Source organism: Panicum virgatum, chromosome 8K, assembly GCF_016808335.1.
Source record: "Panicum virgatum strain AP13 chromosome 8K, P.virgatum_v5, whole genome shotgun sequence".
Taxonomy (NCBI): Eukaryota; Viridiplantae; Streptophyta; class Magnoliopsida; order Poales; family Poaceae; genus Panicum; species Panicum virgatum.
In genome coordinates this window covers 48402254-48422806 of record NC_053143.1, presented here as the reverse complement: position 1 = coordinate 48422806, position 20553 = coordinate 48402254, and the positions used below count along the sequence as shown (strand labels likewise).

General features: G+C 45.8%; 4 protein-coding genes across 4 annotated transcripts; 3 read left to right on the top strand and 1 right to left on the bottom strand.

The window, feature by feature from the left end:
• The first annotated feature begins 1932 nt into the window (after positions 1-1932).
• Positions 1933-6093, top strand: LOC120644982 (disease resistance protein RGA5-like). Its single transcript, XM_039921721.1, has 4 exons — positions 1933-2219; positions 2398-2732; positions 3232-5196; positions 5478-6093. Exons 2-3 carry the CDS (start codon positions 2407-2409, stop codon positions 3653-3655), a joined length of 750 nt encoding a protein of 249 aa, XP_039777655.1. The 5' UTR covers positions 1933-2219; positions 2398-2406; the 3' UTR covers positions 3656-5196; positions 5478-6093.
• Positions 6094-6717: 624 nt separating this feature from the next.
• Positions 6718-7505, bottom strand: LOC120645870 (dirigent protein 3-like). The gene has a single exon (XM_039922593.1). It carries the CDS (start codon positions 7503-7505, stop codon positions 6795-6797), a length of 711 nt encoding a protein of 236 aa, XP_039778527.1. The 3' UTR covers positions 6718-6794.
• Positions 7506-13604: 6099 nt separating this feature from the next.
• On the top strand, positions 13605-16445 carry LOC120644981. The gene is made up of 2 exons (XM_039921720.1): positions 13605-15169; positions 15252-16445. The coding sequence occupies exon 1, from the start codon at positions 14257-14259 to the stop codon at positions 15124-15126; it is 870 nt and encodes a 289-aa protein (XP_039777654.1). The 5' UTR covers positions 13605-14256; the 3' UTR covers positions 15127-15169; positions 15252-16445.
• A 2139-nt stretch (positions 16446-18584) lies between these two features.
• Positions 18585-19674, top strand: LOC120645869 (zinc finger BED domain-containing protein RICESLEEPER 1-like). The gene is made up of 2 exons (XM_039922592.1): positions 18585-19299; positions 19475-19674. Exons 1-2 carry the CDS (start codon positions 18585-18587, stop codon positions 19672-19674), a joined length of 915 nt encoding a protein of 304 aa, XP_039778526.1.
• The last annotated feature ends 879 nt before the right edge of the window (positions 19675-20553 follow it).

Below are 20553 nucleotides of genomic sequence, written 5' to 3'. Positions count from 1 at the left end.
CGACTAGACACACGCGAACACGTCCACTCACCGCAGAAGTGAGAACCTAGAGGAATTCACGAGCGAGCTACAAAAAATAGTCTTCGCCTCCATGAAGCTCACCGACAAAAGCCACCAGAGGCATCGGAGTCCGAAGGAACTCATAATGATGCTTGGAGCTATAGGACGGAGAAGCCTACCCAGGAGTTTGAAGAGGAAGAATACTTCGTTGATGAAGACCAAAACCGGTGACCTAAGGGCGTAGAGGAAAGAGATGCCAACATGTAGAAAGTAGAATCATCAAATCCAAGGAAAGTTTTGAAATGCAACAAACGACAAAGGTCCACAGGAACCCAGAAAGAAAAAAGCTCAAAGCTGCTTCAATAGAAAAGATAGCGGGGTAAGATGAGAAACAAACTGGAGCTACCAAAAAAAATTAGCAAGCAAAGACCACTTAGATTCACTCTGAAGAACAGAAGCAAATCCACAGCACAAGCCAGAAAATCTACCGTGACTCTAACCAAAACAAAATCTAAAGTAACCAGATCAGTAGAAACCTGGAAGCAAGAGAGAGTAGGGGAAAAAGAGGAAGGAGGAAGATGAAGAGCTGAACTAGGGAGCGAGGAAACAAAGGAAGAGGGATGAGATTAGGTCAAGCAGAGCGAGATGAAGAAGAGGGAGGGAAGGAACCTTTAATCGAGCTCACCCTGCAGCCATCGTAGCAAGCCACAACGATGAGGGCACTAGCGGCACCAGCAATAGCCACAACTGGTGGGATGGGGGGGAGGGGGCAAGGGCCTATCCAAGCATAACAAACTACAGATAGTATACACTAAGAGAAAGGAGGCTGGCCCACCTCCCTCTCATCGGCAGGCTGGGAGCGATGGGATCTCTATGAGCTACAGTAGAATGGGATGGGAGACGATAAGATTAGGGGAAGCTTCGGAAGCTCGCTTGATATTCGGATGGGCATCGGGTAAGGCATTGCTTACAAAACGATTGTGGTTTAGTGATGATAAAAATTTAAGATCCTACAATATCTATATCCTTTTACCAAATACTCATAAACACTTCGGTCAATATGAATAAATAAATTGATCTATAAGAAAATATTTAAGCTCATTAGATCTTGAAATTAGACATATATGAACTACAAATAGATCCATTAATCGTACAAATCTAGACTATACAAAATAGAGCATACGGAAGAGTACAACAAATAAATATAAACATGTTTTAAATGTTAAGAGGATTTAGGAATTACAAAGTTAGTTGAAAAGTAAAAGAACATATAGCGCTAAGTTTTATGATGATTTAGTGGTTTTATTAACTTGTGACATTACCTTGGTATTGATTTATGTTGGTATTATAACTTTGATGGTCTCAGAATTTACTTGATCCGGAAACAACAACAACAAAATTGAATTAATTAATTTTAATTTTTTTTTAAAAAAAATATAAATATTAGTACGAAAATTCTAGATACCCGTGCTATTTGCGCGGGCCACCTTGCTAGTTTTCTCGAATAACAAAGCGTGCATAAGCATGTCTACTCTTTATCGAAAAAACTAAACATGTCTACTTCGGCTTCCCCTGCCAGTAGCATTCTATATAGTCATCATTACACATAGCAGTAACGGATCAAACAAAAAAAATTATAAGAACAAGTGGACTGGGGACGGTTCGATATGTCAAGGGCCCATCAGTATCACATCACAGTCGACAGGGACTAGCAGAGAAATTGCATTGCATTCATCTATCAGGCTGTCGCTCAATTAGCTAGAGAACGATGGTACCCAAAGACCTGGACCTCGTGCCTGGGCAAGCAGATGAGGCAGAATTTAATGCCCTCATTAGGTGAAACGTGCCATCGGGTTACAGTCGCCATGGGCCACGAACACGACGGGGTTCTACAGTCCACATCTGCAGTGCCGGCGAGCAGTGATAAGAGCAAGCAATCCATAGAACAATTGGACGGGAAAGGTTTGAAGCAAGCCATATCCAACAGACCTTGATCTTGACCTCCTAGTCGTCCTGGACAAGCAGCGGGGCTCTTCCTCCTCTCATTTCCTTTCTCCCGCATCTACCACTGCATTTACCTTCCCCCTCATCCCATCGGGCTCTTCCACCTCTTCCAAGGCAGCAGCGACTTCTAGTTAATCACGCATCAACAAGTGAGTCGCCGATCTGCTGGCAGCCTGATCCGGCGAGGAGCCTCCATTCGTGACCAGCATCGACCAGTAAGTCTCAGCTCGCTAACTCTTATTCTTTACAACTCTGCACGGCACTGCTTATTGGTATTGGCAAGGCTGTGGGGCACACCAACACCCAAAAATCTCAATCCTTGCACTAGTTTATTTAGGGGTCATCCTTGGTGTTGATAAACCTGTTACTGTTGACCCTCGTTTATTCACTCAGTACACGGAGATGAAAGAGCTTGTTGGAATTGAAGAGGCAAGGGATGAGTTCATCAATAAATTTTTGACACAAGGGAATAACGTTCCCATGAAGCAAGGAAAGACCGTTTCAATTTTTGGATTTGGAGGCCTGGGAAAGACAACTCTTGCTAATGCAGTTTATGAAAAGATTAGAGCACAATTCGATTGTTGTGCTTTTGTTTCTGTGTCTCAAACTCCTGACTTGAAGAGATTATTCAAGGGCTTACTCAATGATTTTGGCGAGAGCATTAATGAAGAAATATTGGATGAGAGTCGACTCATAAAAGTACTCAGAGAATTCCTTCAGGACAAAAGGTACGAAAGCACTCCTTTCGCCAATTTATACATATGAAGTTTTTTAGCCACTGATAATTTACACCCTCTGTTCACAATACTCCATTCATCAATTATACACATGAACTACAAGTCTACATGTGGTTAATGAAATGTTTACATGTGGTTAATGAAATGTTCATGCACTCTCGCAAAAAAAAAGAAGAAATGTTCTTGCACGGCCGCATTAAATGGTAGAACACCACCACTTAAGCTTTATCACATCATTATTAAGTGCAAATAATTCCCTGACTGGACTACATTTTGTTTTGGCAAAGATTCTGAGTGGACTTATTTTGTTCACGGACTTGCCAATCCAGCTACTCCCTAGCTATTTTAATTTAGTTTAATCATTAAATCTCCAGTAGTGTTCCATGCCAGTTAGCTTAATTTGCATCTAGCTTGTATATGAACAATATTAGAATATTTTTCCATCCTAAAATCGCAAGTTTTTTTTTCTAATAACTTGTGATATGTTTAGGTATATCGTTGTTGTTGATGACATATGGGATATCTCAGTTTGGAAAAGGATTAGATGTGCTTTGCCTGATAATGATGTTGGATACACAATTATTACAACTACCCGTATTGCTGATGTTGCTGAACAAGCTGGCGGTGCTTACAAGCTGAAACCCCTTTCTTCAAACAACTCTCGGAAGCTATTTTTTAGAAGAATATTTGGTAACAAAAACAAAGACAGCAATAAAGAAATAGAAAAATGTCCTGATGATGAACTTGCAGAAGTATCTGGCAGAATACTAAAGAAATGTGCTGGTGTGCCCTTAGCAATTATTACAATGGCTAGCTTGCTAGCTTGCAAAGCAAGAAATAAACTGGAGTGGTACGAGGTGTACAACTCTGTTGGTACTGGCATGGAAAACAATATGGATGTGGAGAATATGTGAAAGATATTGTCTTTCAGCTATTATGAGCTGCCATGCCATCTAAGGACTTGCTTGTTATATTTAAGCATGTTTCCTGAAGATTCTGAAATTGTCAAGGAACGCTTGATAAGAATGTGGATAGCTGAAGGTTTTATCCAATGTGAAAAACAGGGGAAGAATCCATTTGAAATAGGAGAGTTTTACTTCAACGAGCTCATAAACAGAAGTATGATCCAATCGATATATAACTCACTCACTGGCATGATATATAGTTGTCGCATTCATGATATGGTGCTCGATCTTATCCGTTCCTTTTCATGTGAAGAAAACTTTGTTACCATACTAAGTGATATGGATAGCACATCTCCATCGAGTACGATTCGGAGGTTGTCCCTTCAAAATGGCAAGAAAAGTCACGTGATGGCTCAGGCTACGAGAAACTTGTCGCAACGTGCAAGGACAGTTGTTATCTTCCCACCAGCAGTTGCTCAAGTGCCGGCTGCTGGCAGCTGCCGATTTTTACGTGTACTGGATTTGGAGCATTGCAACTTTTCACATACTGATAGCCTTAAGTACCTTGGAAATTTATACCAGTTGAGGTACTTAAGACTATATTCTATGCATATTTCTCAGCTCCCTGAAGAAATAGGAAACCTGCAGTTTCTACAAACATTGGATGTGAGGAGCAATCCTATTTCCATCTTGCCTTCAAGTGTTGTCGAGCTAAGAAATTTGATGTGCCTAGACATTGATGAGACTACAAGAGTGCCAAATGGAATTGGAAACCTAACATGCCTTGAACAGCTATCACTGTTACGTATTGATGGGTCCACCATAAACATTATAGAGGAGTTGTGCCAGCTAACTGAACTGAGGCGGCTGTGGATTAAATTGGACGAGTGGAACGACAAGCTGTTGGGGTGCCTACACAAGTTACAAAAGATCCAGGAACTACATATAAAAGTCCATCGTTGGCCACGCAACATCGGTGGATTGGATGCCTGGGTCGCTCCTCGACATCTCCGTTTGTTGAATACAGAAGACATCTGTTGGTTTTCTACACTGCCGACTTGGGTGAATCCATCGTTTGTTCCGGTTCTCACCTGGCTACAGATTGCCGTGAGGGAGCTACATCAGGTGGATCTCGACATCCTCGGGAGGTTGCCAGCTCTCCGCTTTCTACGGCTGATGGTGGACAATAAGAACCTGGGAATCCTTCAGGGGTTAATTGTTAGTCCTGGTTCGTTCCCGTGCCTTGAATTCTGTTACTTCTTGAAATTTGTATGGCCAGTGGTGTTTCAAAAAGGAGCTATGCCAAGGCTCACATCGCTTAGCCTCTGGTGGTTGTTTTATGCGCGGGAGGCAAGAGGAATTGGCAGCAGCGATGGTGGTCTCGACTTGGGCCTGGGGAACCTGCCATCGCTGCAGGACGTCAAGGCTATGCTCCGATGTGAAGGCGCTAGCAAGGAGGAGGCGGAGCAAGCCAAGGCTGCGCTGACGCATGCAGCTAAAATGCATCCCAATCATCCCAGACATCATATAGATGTATATTGATTGTGAAGGTGCGCTAGCTCCTGTCCTTATTCCTTGCGTTAGTTTTTTCCCAGTGCCATTTTTTCCCGCTTTGTTTTATTACAAATTTACAATCTTAATTGAAGATGAAGGTGGGTTAGCACCTGTTGTTATTCCTTGCTACTCCCCTTCTACATTTCTTCTAAACTTAATTGCGTTGGTTTTTTTCGTGCCCTGTTGCCAGACGGGCTCTAGTTGTCCCCCCCTCCTCAGTCCTAAATTTCCCCTCTTCATCTTCTTCTAATCTTATTTTTTTCGACTTCTGTCTCAGATTCAGATGATGAATAACGAACCGGATAAAAGATTTGAGTTAATGCAAATGATAAGTTGCTGGTGGAGCTTCGTCACATTTGCAGAGATTAGATTGCTCACCCGTGGACAGTACCAAATAACTCGAACCTGTATGTAGTGATGTTATCTACTCAGTTTCCCATGGAAATGCCACGTCTGTGGGTTAGATTTGGTTAGTTAACAACTATTACGATGTCTGGCTTCTGCACACTTGGAACCTGGAGGCCTTCCTAGACGGCTCAATTTTACTCCCTTTTTTGCAGTACTGATGTTGCTCTCTGGCATCAGTAATGCGGGGCGTGGGGAAGGCAGTGCAATATGCCGGCCCAAGGAGCCTGCAAACCAAAATCTTTTGCTTATTTTCTGCGTTGTGTTTGTCCTGCCGCTCGTTCCTATTATTCTTCACGAGTGTTGCTTATGTGACGAAAAAGGTCAAGTAGTTATTTTGCGTGAGACTTCAGAGCATCGGTGCCGGAATGCATGGTTTTTTTGAGGGGTCAGGAATGCATGGTCGATCGCTCTGTTTCTTTCTAATACAGGGCAACTGATGTAGCATTTCATTGCAACTAAGTGCAACTAAGACGCCTGCTCTGCTCTGTTTTGGTGCGCGACGAGAATATGAGATCACTAGATAGTAGTGGTTCCCATGCTCTGTTTCGTTGTGCTCTGTTCTGAGGATTTCTCTAGACTGCAGAACATGGTGCCCAAACATGAATGTCAGGTCAGCGGTGCCAGGTGTGCGGTCACCTTCTAGTTCTAGCAAAGATCGCCCATTGCTTATTTTCTGCATTGTGCTCTGTTCATCTCATCTCATCTGTTATTATTGATGCATTGCATGGATAATTTGATGACCCCCTATGCTCTCTTTCCATGTGCATATCTCTGCTCCGACCAACCGGCTGCCGGCAACACTCGTCAGGAGCGAACTGCATGTATTATCATCCTTGCTGATTAGCTTCTCTCTCACTTACATGTGGGTCCCACCTAATCATCACCCACCTCTACTCCCTGCTCTTCTTCTTCCTGTATTATCATCCTTGCTGATTAGCTTCTCTCTCACTTACACGTGGGTCCCACCTGTCATCACCCACCTCTACTCCCTGGGCCGGCGAAGTCAAGGGATGTATATGATGTGGAGAACACATGCATCAAGCCAATTAATAGCTTGGAGGAGCCAAGATTGATCAGCAATATAATTCAGCCAAGATTGCAATCTGTGCTGTGTTATTCGACGGATCGCAAAATTAAAGATAGTTGCCACGATCGAGCATATTTAATTTAATTGTGCTATATATTATTAGTTAATCAATCGCAACAGAGATGACCACCAGATGCCACCGGCGGCGCTCACCGGCGGCACGGACATGTGCACGTCGAGCTCCACCATCACGTACCCCTCGGACACCACCAGCTCGACCATCCTCCACGTCAGGTAGCCGGCGGTGCGCCGGAGCCGGCCCGTGCCGCCGAACACCGCGGCCTCCGCCTTGTCGTCGTAGACCCCGACGCGGCCGGCCACGGAGAAGGTGCTGCCGCTGTACGGCCTCGCGGTGAGCGCGACGGTGACGGCGACGGCAAGCACCTCCTCGTGCTGGGAGGCCAGCATGTAGGTGCCCTGCGCCCGGCCGACGGCCCGCGCGCCGGCGTCGGGCTCCTCCGTCACCACATCGTCGATCGCCGCCGTGTCGCCGAAGTAGGCGCCCCGCTCAACGTCGTGCGGCGGCCCGACGCCGTGGATGAGGTGGATGGCCGTCGTCCCCGGCCCGCGCATCACGTCGTGCATGTACAGCCGCAGGTGCACCGGCTGCGGGCGGCCGGACTCGGCGGCGAGCAGGAAAGCCACGGCGGTGGCAAGCAGGAAAGCCGCGCCGGCGACGGCGATGAGCTGCTTTGCGGAGGAGCTGGGGGCAATTGTGAGAGCTTGGGACTCAGCGAGCTGTCTCGATCGACCGTCTTGCTTATAGCCGGCCGGAGCGATCGAGGAGACATAAAGTAAGACAACGTGCATTACGTGTTGTCATACTCTGGCTGTTTCTTATTAACTAGTTTAATACAACGTGCATCACGTGTTGTCATACTCTGGCTGTTTCTTATTAACTAGTTTAGATGCACATGCGACAGGCACGTAAATTAAAAAACCTAATTAGATGTTAACTTAAAATATATTTATTTAAATAATTAAAGTAATATTGAAAATAAATTTCAAAATATGTACCATGATAAATATTATCGATACAAATTCAATGAAACAGGTATAATTAAGAACAAAACTGTGGACGATTAAAATTGGCATTAGACAATACAGACCGTTCTGACAGGTGCGCCCTAGCGCTCAGCTGGTTGGCTGCTGGCGGACTGACTACAGCGTCTGACCGGTAGGGTCGACCGGTCTGACCGGTCCAAGTGGAATTCGAGTACAACTAGGGATTTTAATATATTTAAATCTTCTGATAGGATTTCTTACGGGATAAATCCACCCCAACCTGTAAATATAAAGGGTCACGGCCAATTAGGGTATCCAATCGATCAAAAACAAAAACTTTTATCTTTTTTACTTTCTTTTTGCCCTAACTTTTTTCCCATCTACTATCTGTTGTTCCTCCTTCGTCTCTACGTCGATTGAGGGCGTTCTAGGTGGCCTGCCGACCCTAGAACAACCCTGCGTGCGCCTGCCCCGACGGGTCCTTCCCAGACGACATTCGTTGGTTTCGCCGCCGGCCTGCCCGGCGACAACCGGTCTGACCGGTATACTCGACCGGTCTGACCGGTCTGAGCATCGGTACTGTGTTGTGCCGTCGCTCGCTGCGTGTTCTAACGCTTTGGTGTGTTGGCCCTAATTCTGCGCCAACATACTTTTTGGCGACTCCGCTAGAGAAAAGAAAAAATAAATCGGTTGCCATGACCGGTATTCCTAAACCTAGTGAAGTTGATGCTGCCAATATTTGAAGACCGAATGTTCAACAACTTCTAGCCGAGCATCAGAAGATTCTTGATGACATCCAGAAGAAGATAAGAGAAGAGAAGGAAAAGGAGATCCAGAGGCTAGAAGAAGAAGCCATGAACCAGTACATCTCGCACTTCGCCATCGACCGACAAGGAAAGGTCACGACGGATGCCGCCTTCGATGCTTCACAATTTGAGGTAAAATTCGATGAGAACAACATCATGTCATTAATTCTGAAGTAGTTAATGCTATAGATAATGTTATTTCTTCTCATATGAATAATAAGTTGAAATTTATTGGTCAAAATATGCATGATATGTTTGATGATCGCTTTAGCCGAATTGAAATGAATCTTGGTATGAAGTCTGTCGGTAATAATGCATGTACATCTAATACCGATAAGACAATGCATGGTTCGGCAATTCTAACTAATAATGTTATTGTGACTAATTTGGCTAATCAGCGAAACTGAATTAATTATAATGCATCAACTAATGCCAATCTGCCATATGGGTCAGCAAATTCATTGCGACATTCTACACCGCCGAACTTTGCTCAACCTAATAATACACCGATCACTAATCGGCTTAACGCCGATGATGTTGGATCAGGTAGTATTAAAGAGGAGGTGATTAATATATTTCGGCAAACTTTTGGCATAGAGCCTAAAGCAAAATGCCGATCTTATCAAAGACCATACCCTGAGAATTACGATTATGTTGCATATCCTCAAGGGTTTAAAATTCCTGAATTTGTTAAATTCACTGGTGATGATAGTAGAACTACATTGGAGCATATTGATCAATTTATTATATAATATGGTGAAGCTAGCACTAATGATATTTACAAATTAAGGTTATTTTCTTTATCTCTATCGGGTGCTGCATTTACTTGGTTTATTTCATTGCTACCCAATTCAGTTTTCACTTTTGCTGATTTAGAGCAAAAATTTCATGATTATTTCTTTAGTGGTGAAACTGAATTGAAATTGTCACATCTTACATCGGTTAAGCAAAAGATACATGAAGGTGTTTCTGAGTATATTAGAAGATTTAGAGATACTAGAAACCGATGCTATAGTTTGACAATTTCTGATAGAGATTTAGCTGATTTAGTTTTTGCTAGTTTATTTGATTTTCATAAAGCAAAGCTAGAGGGACAAGAATTTGTAGATGTTAGTCAAGTCTTACAAAAAGCTCTTTTTAATGAAAGCCGAGCTAAACAGGCTAGAGATTCACAAAAGTCCAATGAAAAGCCTAATCGTCCTGTTTATGTGCTTGGGTGTGATTCCAATTGTTCGGACGATGAAGGTAAAGGTATTTATACCACTGAATTTGTTTGGCCCTCCAATGATAAACCTTGCGTTTGCGGTTCTCTTAAGCCGATTCATAAAGATCGGCAAGAAAGATTTACTTTTGATGTATCCAAATGTGAGAGAATATTTAATGAATTATATAAGAATGGATACATCAAGATGTCGCATGCCATACCGCCGCTTGAAGAATTAAAGCGGCGAGCTTATTGCAAATTTCATAATACTTTCTCTCATGCGACTAATAGTTGCAATGTACTTCGGAGGCAAATTTAATCGGCTGTTAATGAAGGCTGAATAATTGTTTCACACATGAAGGTGGATCAGAATCCCTTTTCTGCACATACACATATGTTTGAATTGAGTAATCCTAAAGTGTTAATTCGGCCAAATCATGCCGAATTGGCAAAAGGAAAGAATATAATTATTGGTTAAGAGAGATCTGAGCTTTCGAAATCTTACCAGGAAGCTCCAGCAAAGAAGGTCCCTAAAGATTCATTGAAGAATTCAACGCTCGGGGGGGGCAAGAAAAGGACAAAGGCGCCAGGTCTGCTCAGACCGGTCTGACCGGTCGCTCTAGGAGTTCTGGAAAAAATTCCAGAAACAGTAAAGAAAAAGAAAAGTCGAGTTTTAAAGAACTCTTGGCCAAATATGAGAAGAAAGAGGTCGTCCAGAAACAGAGGGGACGGCCAGATAGAACCAAGGATACAAAGCCATCATCGTCTCAAGAGGAATCGAGTTTAAGTCAAGGTAATTTATTTAATGAACCGATTGCTTCATGGTATTGCTGGTATCCTTGTTATATGCCCTTGGATTATAGTAGGATGCACATGCATTCTTATTATATTCATTATCCTCCTATATATTCAAGTTTTGCTTCACAAAGACCGATTAGCGATAATCTGATAAAAAAGAACATTGATTGCAGTAAAGAGTGTGAAAAGAGCATAAAACAATATTCAAAATATCTACAGCCGAGGTAGTGTCCCTCAGGCTTGTCTCATACCCAAAAGAGGAGGCTGCAATGGATGCGCAAGGAGTCCATAGAACAGCAAGCAGAGATTGTACCAGCAAGGTCAGCAACCATGAAGCAGGTATGGAGGCCTAAGCAAATTGTTTCGTCACCAGTTTGAAGAAGAAGCAAGATATGGCTGATAAATTGTTATTGCCCTTAGCATAAATAATGGCCGATATATTCATCGCCCTTAGACAATTTTGTTCCAGAAGAGTGTTCTTTGGCACGCAAGCTTTGCCAAAGAACAGGGGGCCATATGTTGACGACCAAAATTGGCATTAGACAATACAGACCGGTCTGACCGGTGCGCCCTAGCGGTCTGACCGGTCAGACGCTGTAGTTGGTCCGGCAGCAGCCGACCGGTCTGATCGGTAGGGTCGGTCCAAGTGGAATCCGAGTACAACTAGAGATTTTAATAGATTTAGATCTTGTAATAGGATTTTTTGCGGGATAAATTCACCCCACCCTATAAATATAAAGGGTCACGGCTGATTAGGGTATCCAATCGATCAAATATAAAAACTTTTATTTTTTTTACTTTCTTTTTGCCCTAGCTTTTTCCCATCTACTATCTGATGTTCCTCCTTCGTCTCTACGTCGATTGAGGGCGTTCTATGTGGTCTGCCGACCGTGGAACAATCTTGCGTGCGCCTGCCCCGACAGGTCCTTTCCGGGCAACGTTCGTTGGTTTCGCCGCCGGCCTGCCCGGCGACAACCGGTCTGACCGGTATACCCGACTGGTCTGAGAATCGGTGCTGTGTTGTGCTGTCGCTCGCTGCGCGTTCTAGCGCTTTGGTGTGTTGGCCCTAGTTCTGCACCAACAAAAACTATATGCATTCTTTCTCCTAGCCAAATTGAGCTGAACACTTGTCTCGGGTACGGCGACGAACCGGTCGTCATCTCCTGTGAATTTCAATTTGCAATGAAATGGAGTCATTTGATAGATGGTGGCTTCAGATTGATACCTTACGGCAGCATGCGTTCGCCAGATGTTGCTGTAGAACAGTGAGCTGTAGATGCTGCCTCTCACTGTAGATGCTGCCGCCGCCGCCGCCCCTGATGGCGCCGCAGACGGCCGGGGGCCATTGTGAGGATGAGCTAGCTAGCTTGGGACTGAGAGCGATCGATCTGTTGGAGTACTGGTAGCTGGAGTGTCTCGATCGTCCGCCTTGCTTACAGCCGGCCGGAGCGAGGTGACATAAAGTAAGGTACCGTGCATCATGTGTTGTCGCAATATATATACTCTGTTTGTTTTTATTAATATATGAATGAATGTCATATATCTGTACATATATAATGTATGTACTCCCTCTGTTTTCAAATATATGACTTTTAGAACAAGAAATTTTTATTTCTTGTTCTAAACATATATTAAAATAACACTTTCGTTCTAAATTATAAGACATTTCCAGAATCTTGAAGAGTCAAAACAATCTCAAGGTTGACCAAGATTATAGAGAGAAATATAAAGATTTATGATATCAACTTATTGTACTATGAAAATATAATTAATAAAAAAATCTAATAGTATTTAGTTTATATAATAAATATCATTATTCTACTATATAAATTTGGTCAAACATAAAAAATTTTGACTCTCCAAGATTGTTGGAATGCCTTATAATTTGGAACGGAGGGAGTAGTATGTTTGAGTGTCATATATTTACACTCTAGCTTTAGAAGAAAATGGCATATAGTATTAAAAAACGGAGATGGTACGAGTTTGGGTGCTTTGATGTAGAGGCAGGCTCGAATATGATTTCATTATCTGAAAAAATGAGTTTGGCTGCTGCCTATACAGGTATACATGATCTTACATTTTGCTATACTTTCATATAAATTGCTTGTGCGGTACACTTGTACTCCCTCCTTTCACTTTTATAAGGCGCGCATGTATATCAAGATTTCAATATTCAAACTTTGCAATCTTTGACCAACAATTTAACTATTAATTTTTACTTTTACAATATAAATTTTATATGATTGGATTGATATATTTTACTAATATAAGTTTATAACAATAAGTGATATAATATATGATAAATCAATAGTCAATATATTATTTGAAAGATCGTGCCATATTATACTATAAGTTATAAAAGTGGAAGGAGAAAGTATAAAGTGGAAGGAGGAGTACTTGCCTTTGCTGCAACTTGCATAGAGACAAATACTTTGGTTCACCACGATCGGCCCCATTGCATTAATTATCAGCTACAACAGGCAAGTTAGAGCATCTCTAACAGTTTTTTCAAATCACATTAGCTAAATTCTATTTAGCTAACCATTTAACTAGTTATTTAGCTATCCAAAGAGTGGAAAATCCAACAGCTTCTTCATTCATCCCCCTCCACTCCATAACCTTCTCACACTGACAAATGGGCCCCCATCCATCTCCTCCGCATCCTCCACCTCCTGCCGGCCGCATCCTCCCACCCAGGGGAGCTCGCACCGGAGCTTCGTCCGCCCATCGCCGGAGCTCCGCCCGCTCAAGGGAGCTCGCGCCGGAGCTTCGCCCGCCCATCAACCGGAGCTCCCCCCCCCCCCCCCCCCCCCGCGCCAAGGGGAGCTCGCGCCGGAGCTCCGCCCGCCCAGGGGAGCCCGCGCCGGATCTCTGCCCGCCCATTGCCGGAGCTCCGCCCACCCAGGGGAGCTCGCTCGGGATCTCCGCCCGCCCAGTAGGGAGGCGCGGCGGCCGGTGGAGCTCGCAGTCCACGAGCAGGGGAGCGCGGCGGTGGCCCGAGCGGGGAGGCGCGGCGGCCGGCGAAGCTCGAGGCGGGAGTGAGGCGAGGTCGCCGGCGGGGCCGGCCTAGCGGGATGGAGGCGGGGCTGGCGGCGTGCATGGTGCGGTGCGTCGGGACCGGCGATGGGCATGACGGGGCTGGCGGCAGGCATGGCAGGGCCGGCGCGGTGCGGTCGGGAGGGGAGAGTGTGGGCCCAGATGGAGATAGCGAAGCCATCTGTCGAGGTAAAAATAGATCACGAGGAGCGCGGGATGCCTATCCAGATGAAGAAGATAGACAAATAAAGAAACTGTTGGATCTCGTTTTTACTCTTGTTTAGCTATTTTTAGCTATCCAATTTCATTTAGAGAAGCTGTTGGAGTTGCTCTTAGGTGAGATGTCAGTGCAGCAGGGTACTACATTTTGGGTACGGATATGCTCATGGGGATAATCAGATAAAGATGCTGGTCCTTGGTCGTACGTGCAGTAGCTGCTAATTATTGTCATTACTCGTGATTAGAGAGTGAAATGTAGAAAAACTCTTGGACAGTTATTGTGTTTCCTTCTGCCATTAGTCTATTGCCAACCCTTAGGAGCTTCCGAGTTCTACGTGTACTGGACTTACAAGGTTGTGATCTTTCACAAGGTTACAGCCTCAAGTATGTTGAGAAGTTATTTCACTTGAGGTACCTGGGATTAGGTGACACACGCATTGCTCAGCTCCATGAAGAAATATGGAACATACGATTTCTACAAACACTGGACCTGATGGGCACCAGTATCTGTAGCTTGCCATCAACTGTTGTTCAGCTCAGACATTTGATGTGTCTCTACATCGAGTCATACACAAGATTGCCAAATGGTATTGGGAGCCTAACAAGCCTTGAGGAGCTGCTATTCTTACGCATCGACGACGACGACTCCATCGCAGACATCACAGATGAGTTAGGCCAGCTTACAGGACTGAGGGTGCTGAGTATTGCTCTCTTCAGCAATTGGAATGACAAGCTGGTGGAGTGCCTATGCAAGCTGCGAAAGATCCAAAATCTCTATATCGAGGTCCGCAATGGTCGCCGGAACATCGGTGGATTGGATGCCTGGGTAGCCCCTCGACATCTCCGCATGCTGAACACAAGATGGAGCTGCTGGTTCTCAACTGTGCAAACGTGGGTGAACCCGTTGCTCCTCCCGGACCTCTCCTTCCTATCTATCGCCGTGAGGGAGCTAGAACAGGCTGATCTAGACATCCTCGGAAAGTTGCCAGCTCTCCGGTATCTTGATCTGGAGGTAGACCATGAGGATCTCGGAATCCTTGGAGGATTTGTTGTCGGTGCTGGTTCGTTCCCATGCCTGGTACGCTCCGGGTTCGGGGGATTTGTAGGGCCCGTAGTGTTTGAGCATGGGGCAATGCCGAGCCTCAAAACCCTTCACGTCCAATTCGCTGTGAGGGAGGCGAGAGAAATCCCCAGCAGCGATGGTGGTTTTGGCAAGGGACTGGGAAACCTGCCATCGCTCCAGGATGTCTGGGTTTACTTGAATTTTGAAGGCGCTAGCAATGAGGAAGTGAAGGATTTGAAGGTTGTGTTGAGACACTCGGTTGAAATCAATACCAATCATCCCAGGCTCCACATATACTGATGAACTAGTTGAACTTGACATGCGGATTGAATATAAAGCTAAGGTGCGTGATCCTCGGCCATTTTTTTCCCTCCTTTCATCTTTTCACGTTTCATGTGACCTCATTTTCTTCTGCTTTTCCTCAGTTGATGGACTGAAACTGAAAGACAGGAGAAACTGCTGAAAATGGACAGGAGAAAATATTTGTAAACATGCCTATCCCCAGACGAAGAGGTGAACACACACTGGCTCCGTTTGTTCCCTCTTACTTCATTGACATTATTTTCTTTTTCTTCTGCCTCGGTTTCTGATGAAGAATGAAGAAGTCAGGACCTTATAAAGTGAAAGTCGCTAGCTACCTCGCTCTCCTGTTCCCCTTTCTCCTACCATTAATTTGGCCTGTTCGTCTAAACAAAAATAAAACATCCTCTGTTCTTATCTCAGGTTATCCATCCCAATTAGGAAAAAAATTCCATGGGGACGGTCCCCAAATAGCAGCCTGTGAGGACGCGCTCTGGATGGTCGACGCGTGATCGGACGCGCACCGGTCGCTGCGCTCGCAGAGCTTGGCATCCCTCGCCTCGCTCGGCTCACGCTGCTCCCTGTCTTTGCTCCAGCCGAGCAAGGGTCTTGGAGCGCCCCCCACCGGCCACCAGCCGCCGTAGGTTGTCTGTCGCCGCCGCTGCATCCCGCAGCTCCGGCAAGATCCTCTGCGTATTGAGGAAACGCTAGTAACTGAGGAGGCACGTGTTGAAGACGAGTTGAGGCTCACGATTCAGAAAAGCTTCCGCAACAATTTGATGGTGGTGATGTTTGAGTTCGGCGGTCACTTGGAAGCCACTAGTACAACATAGCCGGGCTACTCGTGCTTCCCCTTCCATTCGCTCAATCTGATTTCATCAATCCTTGAAAACTCCAACAGAATCTGGGGGCTCCAACGAACGAGTTGTGGCGGCGGACGATAGGCCTGCAGGCCTGCGGCGGTGGATGAAGGGACGGATGGGCACCGGCAAACGGGGTTCCCCGAAGACGCCTCAGGCCCCTGGCTCGGCTTCAGCGAAACTTGGGGTCCGGTTATTGGGGTAGCCACACGTGTCAGCCATCTGAGATGGGTCCTCAGGCCAGCTCCAGTGTGGCTGTAAAAGCGAACCGTGAGCAAAAACAGCGAACCATGCACACTGCAGGATTCGAATGCTCGTGTCAGAAGCTAAAATCGAACTCCAAACATGGTTCGAACACAACAAAGTAAAATAATCATAAAGCTGCTCAAATGTGCATGAGGGCAATGCTGCGCTGACAGGAAGGACATCTAGCAGGTAAAATAAATGTGTTTTTTATTTAATGTGGGGGCTATAGATGGCCATTTGGCCCGATACCCATGGGGCCCGAAGCCCGGCCCATATTAGACCGACCCGAGCACGGCACAGGCCCGAATATTATTGGGCTCGGGCCGGCACGGGCACGATAGCCGGGCCGTGCTTGGGCCTCAATCCTGGCCCATGGACACGTCCAAGCACGGCCCGAAAAAACCGGCCCGATCGGCCCGATGGGCGGCACGGCGGCCTAGGCACGGCCCACGGCCCACTCCCTAGGCCAGGCCAGCAAAAGAGCCGTTGGAGGCGCTGCCGGCCCAGCCCAGCGGAGCGGGTATGTAAGGGGCGCCAGCCTCCATTCGCTCGCCCCCGACCTCCATTCGCTCGCCCCGCCCGCCCCCGACCCCTCTCGGCCTCTCCGCTCCCCTCGCGGCCTCGCCTAACCCCAACCCTAGATTGAGCCTCTCCGCTCCCCTCCCGTCTCCATCTCGATCTGACCGTCTTCTCCAACTCCGGTCGCCGGCTCGCCGCCGTTGGCCGTCCACTCTACCCTCTTCTCTTTGTTTTCCTCCCTACTTTTGCATCTTCACCGGTCGACTCGCTTTCTCAACTCAAATCCGTCCCCAAACCCGGTCATCCCTCTATAAATCTCGTAGATCCGGCCGTCCTCGATCTCGCCGGCGTCCTTGGTGCTCCGGATCTGGTAAGTCCCTAAACCCTAACATGTTTTTTCAGTTTTTTTGATTTCTTTCTCCTGTTCTGATCTTTTTGACCTCTCTGCGCAGTTGCTTGGTCGATGCAAAGCCGTTGGGGTACCTGAGGGGGCTGGATCTGGGGTCTTTGGACCCTAACCGGCAGCTCGGTTCCCTCGGTTTTGCCGGCCGACGCGAAGCCGTGACGCGCCGAAGGCCTGGCGTGCGGCCTGCCCTCCAGGCCATGGACGACGACGAGGGCCACACCATCAACGATGAGTTGCGGATGATGGGCCTGGAGGGGGAAGACGAGGACGGTATGGAGGAGGAACGGGATGAGCTTTTTGGTCGGCATGGTAATGTGGAAGTAATCATGCCCCCTCCCCCTCCCGTTGGTGTTGGTGGTGCCGGTGCGGGTGCTGATGCTGGTGTAGGTGCCGGTGCTGGTGCCGGTGCTGATACTGGCGCTGGTGGCACTAGTGGTGCAGCTGACGGTGCCGCGCCGGACTCTGTCAGCCACGCCGGCGAGAAGCGGGGACGGCCCTGCACCTCCAAGGTGTGGGACGAGTACGAGAAGCTCTTCAAGCAGATCAATGGTAAGACCGTCAGGTATGGAGCCAAGTGCCTTCACTGCAAATCCATCCTTTCTGGCTTTTCCAGTAGCGGCACTAGCCATCTTAGTCAGCATCTTCTAACTTGCCGTAGTAAGAAAAAGAAGTCTGGTGCTCAGTCAATTCTTAGTTTTGATGCTGACGGTAGTGTGGTTTCCTGGGAGTACAGTCCTGATGTGGCTCGTACTCAATTGTGCCGTTTGATTGCAAAGCTTGATCTGCCTCTAGAGTTTGGTGAAACAAATGAGTTTAAAGAGTACATTCAGACTGCTCATAACCCTAGATTTACTCCTGTTAGTAGACAGACTACTACTAGAGATATTGCCAAGTACTTTAGTGAACGCCTTGATGATCTTGTGAAGTACTTAAGCTCTAATTCTGTTAGCTCTGTTGGTCTTACCTCTGATATATGGTCTGGTAATGCTAAGGAAGATTACCTTAGTGTGGTTTGTCATTATGTTAATTCTGATTGGCAACTAGAAAAGAGAGTGTTGGGTCTCAGCCTTATTGATGTCAGTCACAGTGGTGACAACATTGCTGAGCGTGTGCACACTGTGATCTCAGACTTTGGCTTGACTAATAAGGTGTTCTCTATCACTCTAGATAATGCTTCTGCTAATGCCTCTGCTATGGAAGCACTGACACTTTTAATTAGAGGTTATATTGGTGATGAATACTTGCATCAGAGATGTGCATGCCATATAATTAATTTGATTGTTAAGTCTGGCTTGAAAAGGTTTAAACCTTACTTGGAAGCATTTAGGACTGCTATTTCATTTGTGAACTCTTCTAACTAGCGCATTGCTGCTTATAAGTCCTACTGTATTGCTGTGGGTGTGAGACCTAGAAAATTTCAATTAGACATGGATGTGAGGTGGAACTCCACCTATCTCATGCTTAAGCATCTTGTTCCTCACAAGCAAACATTTGGTGTTTTCATCCAAACCCAGTACCCCAGAGCAGAAGGTACTCCTTATCTCTTAACTGATGGACATTGGTATGTTGCTGAAAAAATTCTAGAGTTCTTTGAACTATTTTATGATTCTACTGTTGTCTTATTTGGTGTTTACTATCCCACTGCTCCACTTATATTGTATAATCTCATTGAAATTGCTGGACAACTTAAAAATTATGAAAATGACAGAATGCTTAGAGATGTGGTAATTCCTATGAAATCTAAATACCTTAAGTACTGGAATGACATACCTCTGCTTTATTCCATTGCATTCATCATGGATCCTAGAGCTAAAATAAAAGGTTTTAGCAATGCTCTCAGGCTGCTCTCTAGTTTAACTGGTACTGACTATTCTGCTTATTTTACCTCTGTGAGAGCTGCTATGTCTGACATGTTTGGCAAGTATGAAAGCAAGTTTGGTTCTATTAGATTGGCAAGGCCTACACATAAACCTTCTACTGGTAAGAGAAAAGCTCAATGGGGTAAGATCTTTGGTGATGGTTCTACTTCTACTACTTCTCCTGGGTCTGGTCTTGGCAGTGTTGGTACTGGTGGCTCTTTTACTGTTCCTCTTGGTAGAATGACATCTGCAAGTGCTTTGCTGCAAGCAGCAAGCACTGGTGGTACATATGATATTTCTTCTGAACTTACTGCCTACCTAGATAGTGACACTGTCAACCAGTTTTGATGATGATTTCAACATCTTGACCTGGTGGCATGAGCACAAACAGTCTTATCCAGTACTTTCTATCTTAGCTAAGGATGTTTTAACTGTGCCTGTTTCTACCATCTCTTCAGAATCTACATTTAGTCTAACTGGCAGGATCATAGAGGAGAGGATGCGTCAGTTGAAGCCAGAGATGGTAGAAATGCTCACATGCATCAAAGACTGGGAGGCTGCAGATGAAAGAGCTCAGCACATGGTGGAGGATGGAGACCTGCAGGCAGCTTATGAAGATCAGTACCTTGATGAAACTCCAGCACAAGCTGCTGTGTAATAGGATAGTTTATTTGCACTGTATGACTATGAGGTTAACTTAACACTGGAACTTGAACTTAATGGGCTGGGTTGTACTCTTTTTTCCTATCTAGGGTTTTCTCACGAGGTGTGAGTTTTTATCTAGATAGGTTTTTAATGAGGCAGTCATTGCACAAAACAGCTCATCCTTGATATTTTGTTGATTTCTATCATTTTTTGTTACTCGAGATGAATCGATCTGTTGAATGAGTCATGTTGCGATTTTAGTGCCTAGCCTCGTGCCTGGGCACTTGGGCGGCACGGCACGGCCCGAAAGGGTTTAGTGTCGTGCCTGGGCCTCAAGTCCGGCACGCTGGGCGGCACGGCATGGCACGAAAGTCTTTTCGTGCCCAGGAGTGCCGTGCCTAGTCGTGCCGTGCCTGGGCCGGGTCGTGTCGTGCCGCCCATTTGGCCATCTATAGTGGGGGCCAATAAAATGATGTTTACACTGTGGCCAGCGAACCATGCAGTGCCAACCGAATACTGTACTTTCGGTTCGAATCGGACACTAGAGCTGGCCTCATGGACAGCCGCCCTTCCTCTTCCACTTTGCCATTCACTTTCCCTTGCTGTTCTGGTGCTGCCGCCGTCGCCGCTTACTCCGGAGACTCTTCTCCTACCAACGTTCCGGCATATGGTTCAAGACTGTGCTGTAAGAAAATGCCGATTTTCTTCTTCACCTTGCATTTTCCTGTTCTTTTCTTGGTTTCCCCATATCTTGGCTGTTTCTGTTACTTTGTAAGCCTCATAGGTATCCCCTTCTTTATACCTAGGATTCGTTGAGTAATCTGGACTTTGTCCTATGACCTGATCCACATTGTGGCTAAACCCTGCAACAAAGCACCTAAATCCTATGACC

Bases quoted from the DNA above. Each gene is read 5' to 3' on its own strand.
- LOC120644982 (XM_039921721.1), top strand. From the start codon at position 2,407: ATGAAAGAGCTTGTTGGAATTGAAGAGGCAAGGGATGAGTTCATCAAT. The intron at 2,733-3,231 runs GTACGAAAGCAC...TGATATGTTTAG, and splicing joins GAATTCCTTCAGGACAAAAG to GTATATCGTTGTTGTTGATG.
- LOC120645870 (XM_039922593.1), bottom strand. From the start codon at position 7,505: ATGCACGTTGTCTTACTTTATGTCTCCTCGATCGCTCCGGCCGGCTAT.
- LOC120644981 (XM_039921720.1), top strand. From the start codon at position 14,257: ATGGGCACCAGTATCTGTAGCTTGCCATCAACTGTTGTTCAGCTCAGA.
- LOC120645869 (XM_039922592.1), top strand. From the start codon at position 18,585: ATGGATGTGAGGTGGAACTCCACCTATCTCATGCTTAAGCATCTTGTT. The intron at 19,300-19,474 runs GTACATATGATA...CCATCTCTTCAG, and splicing joins GCAAGCAGCAAGCACTGGTG to AATCTACATTTAGTCTAACT.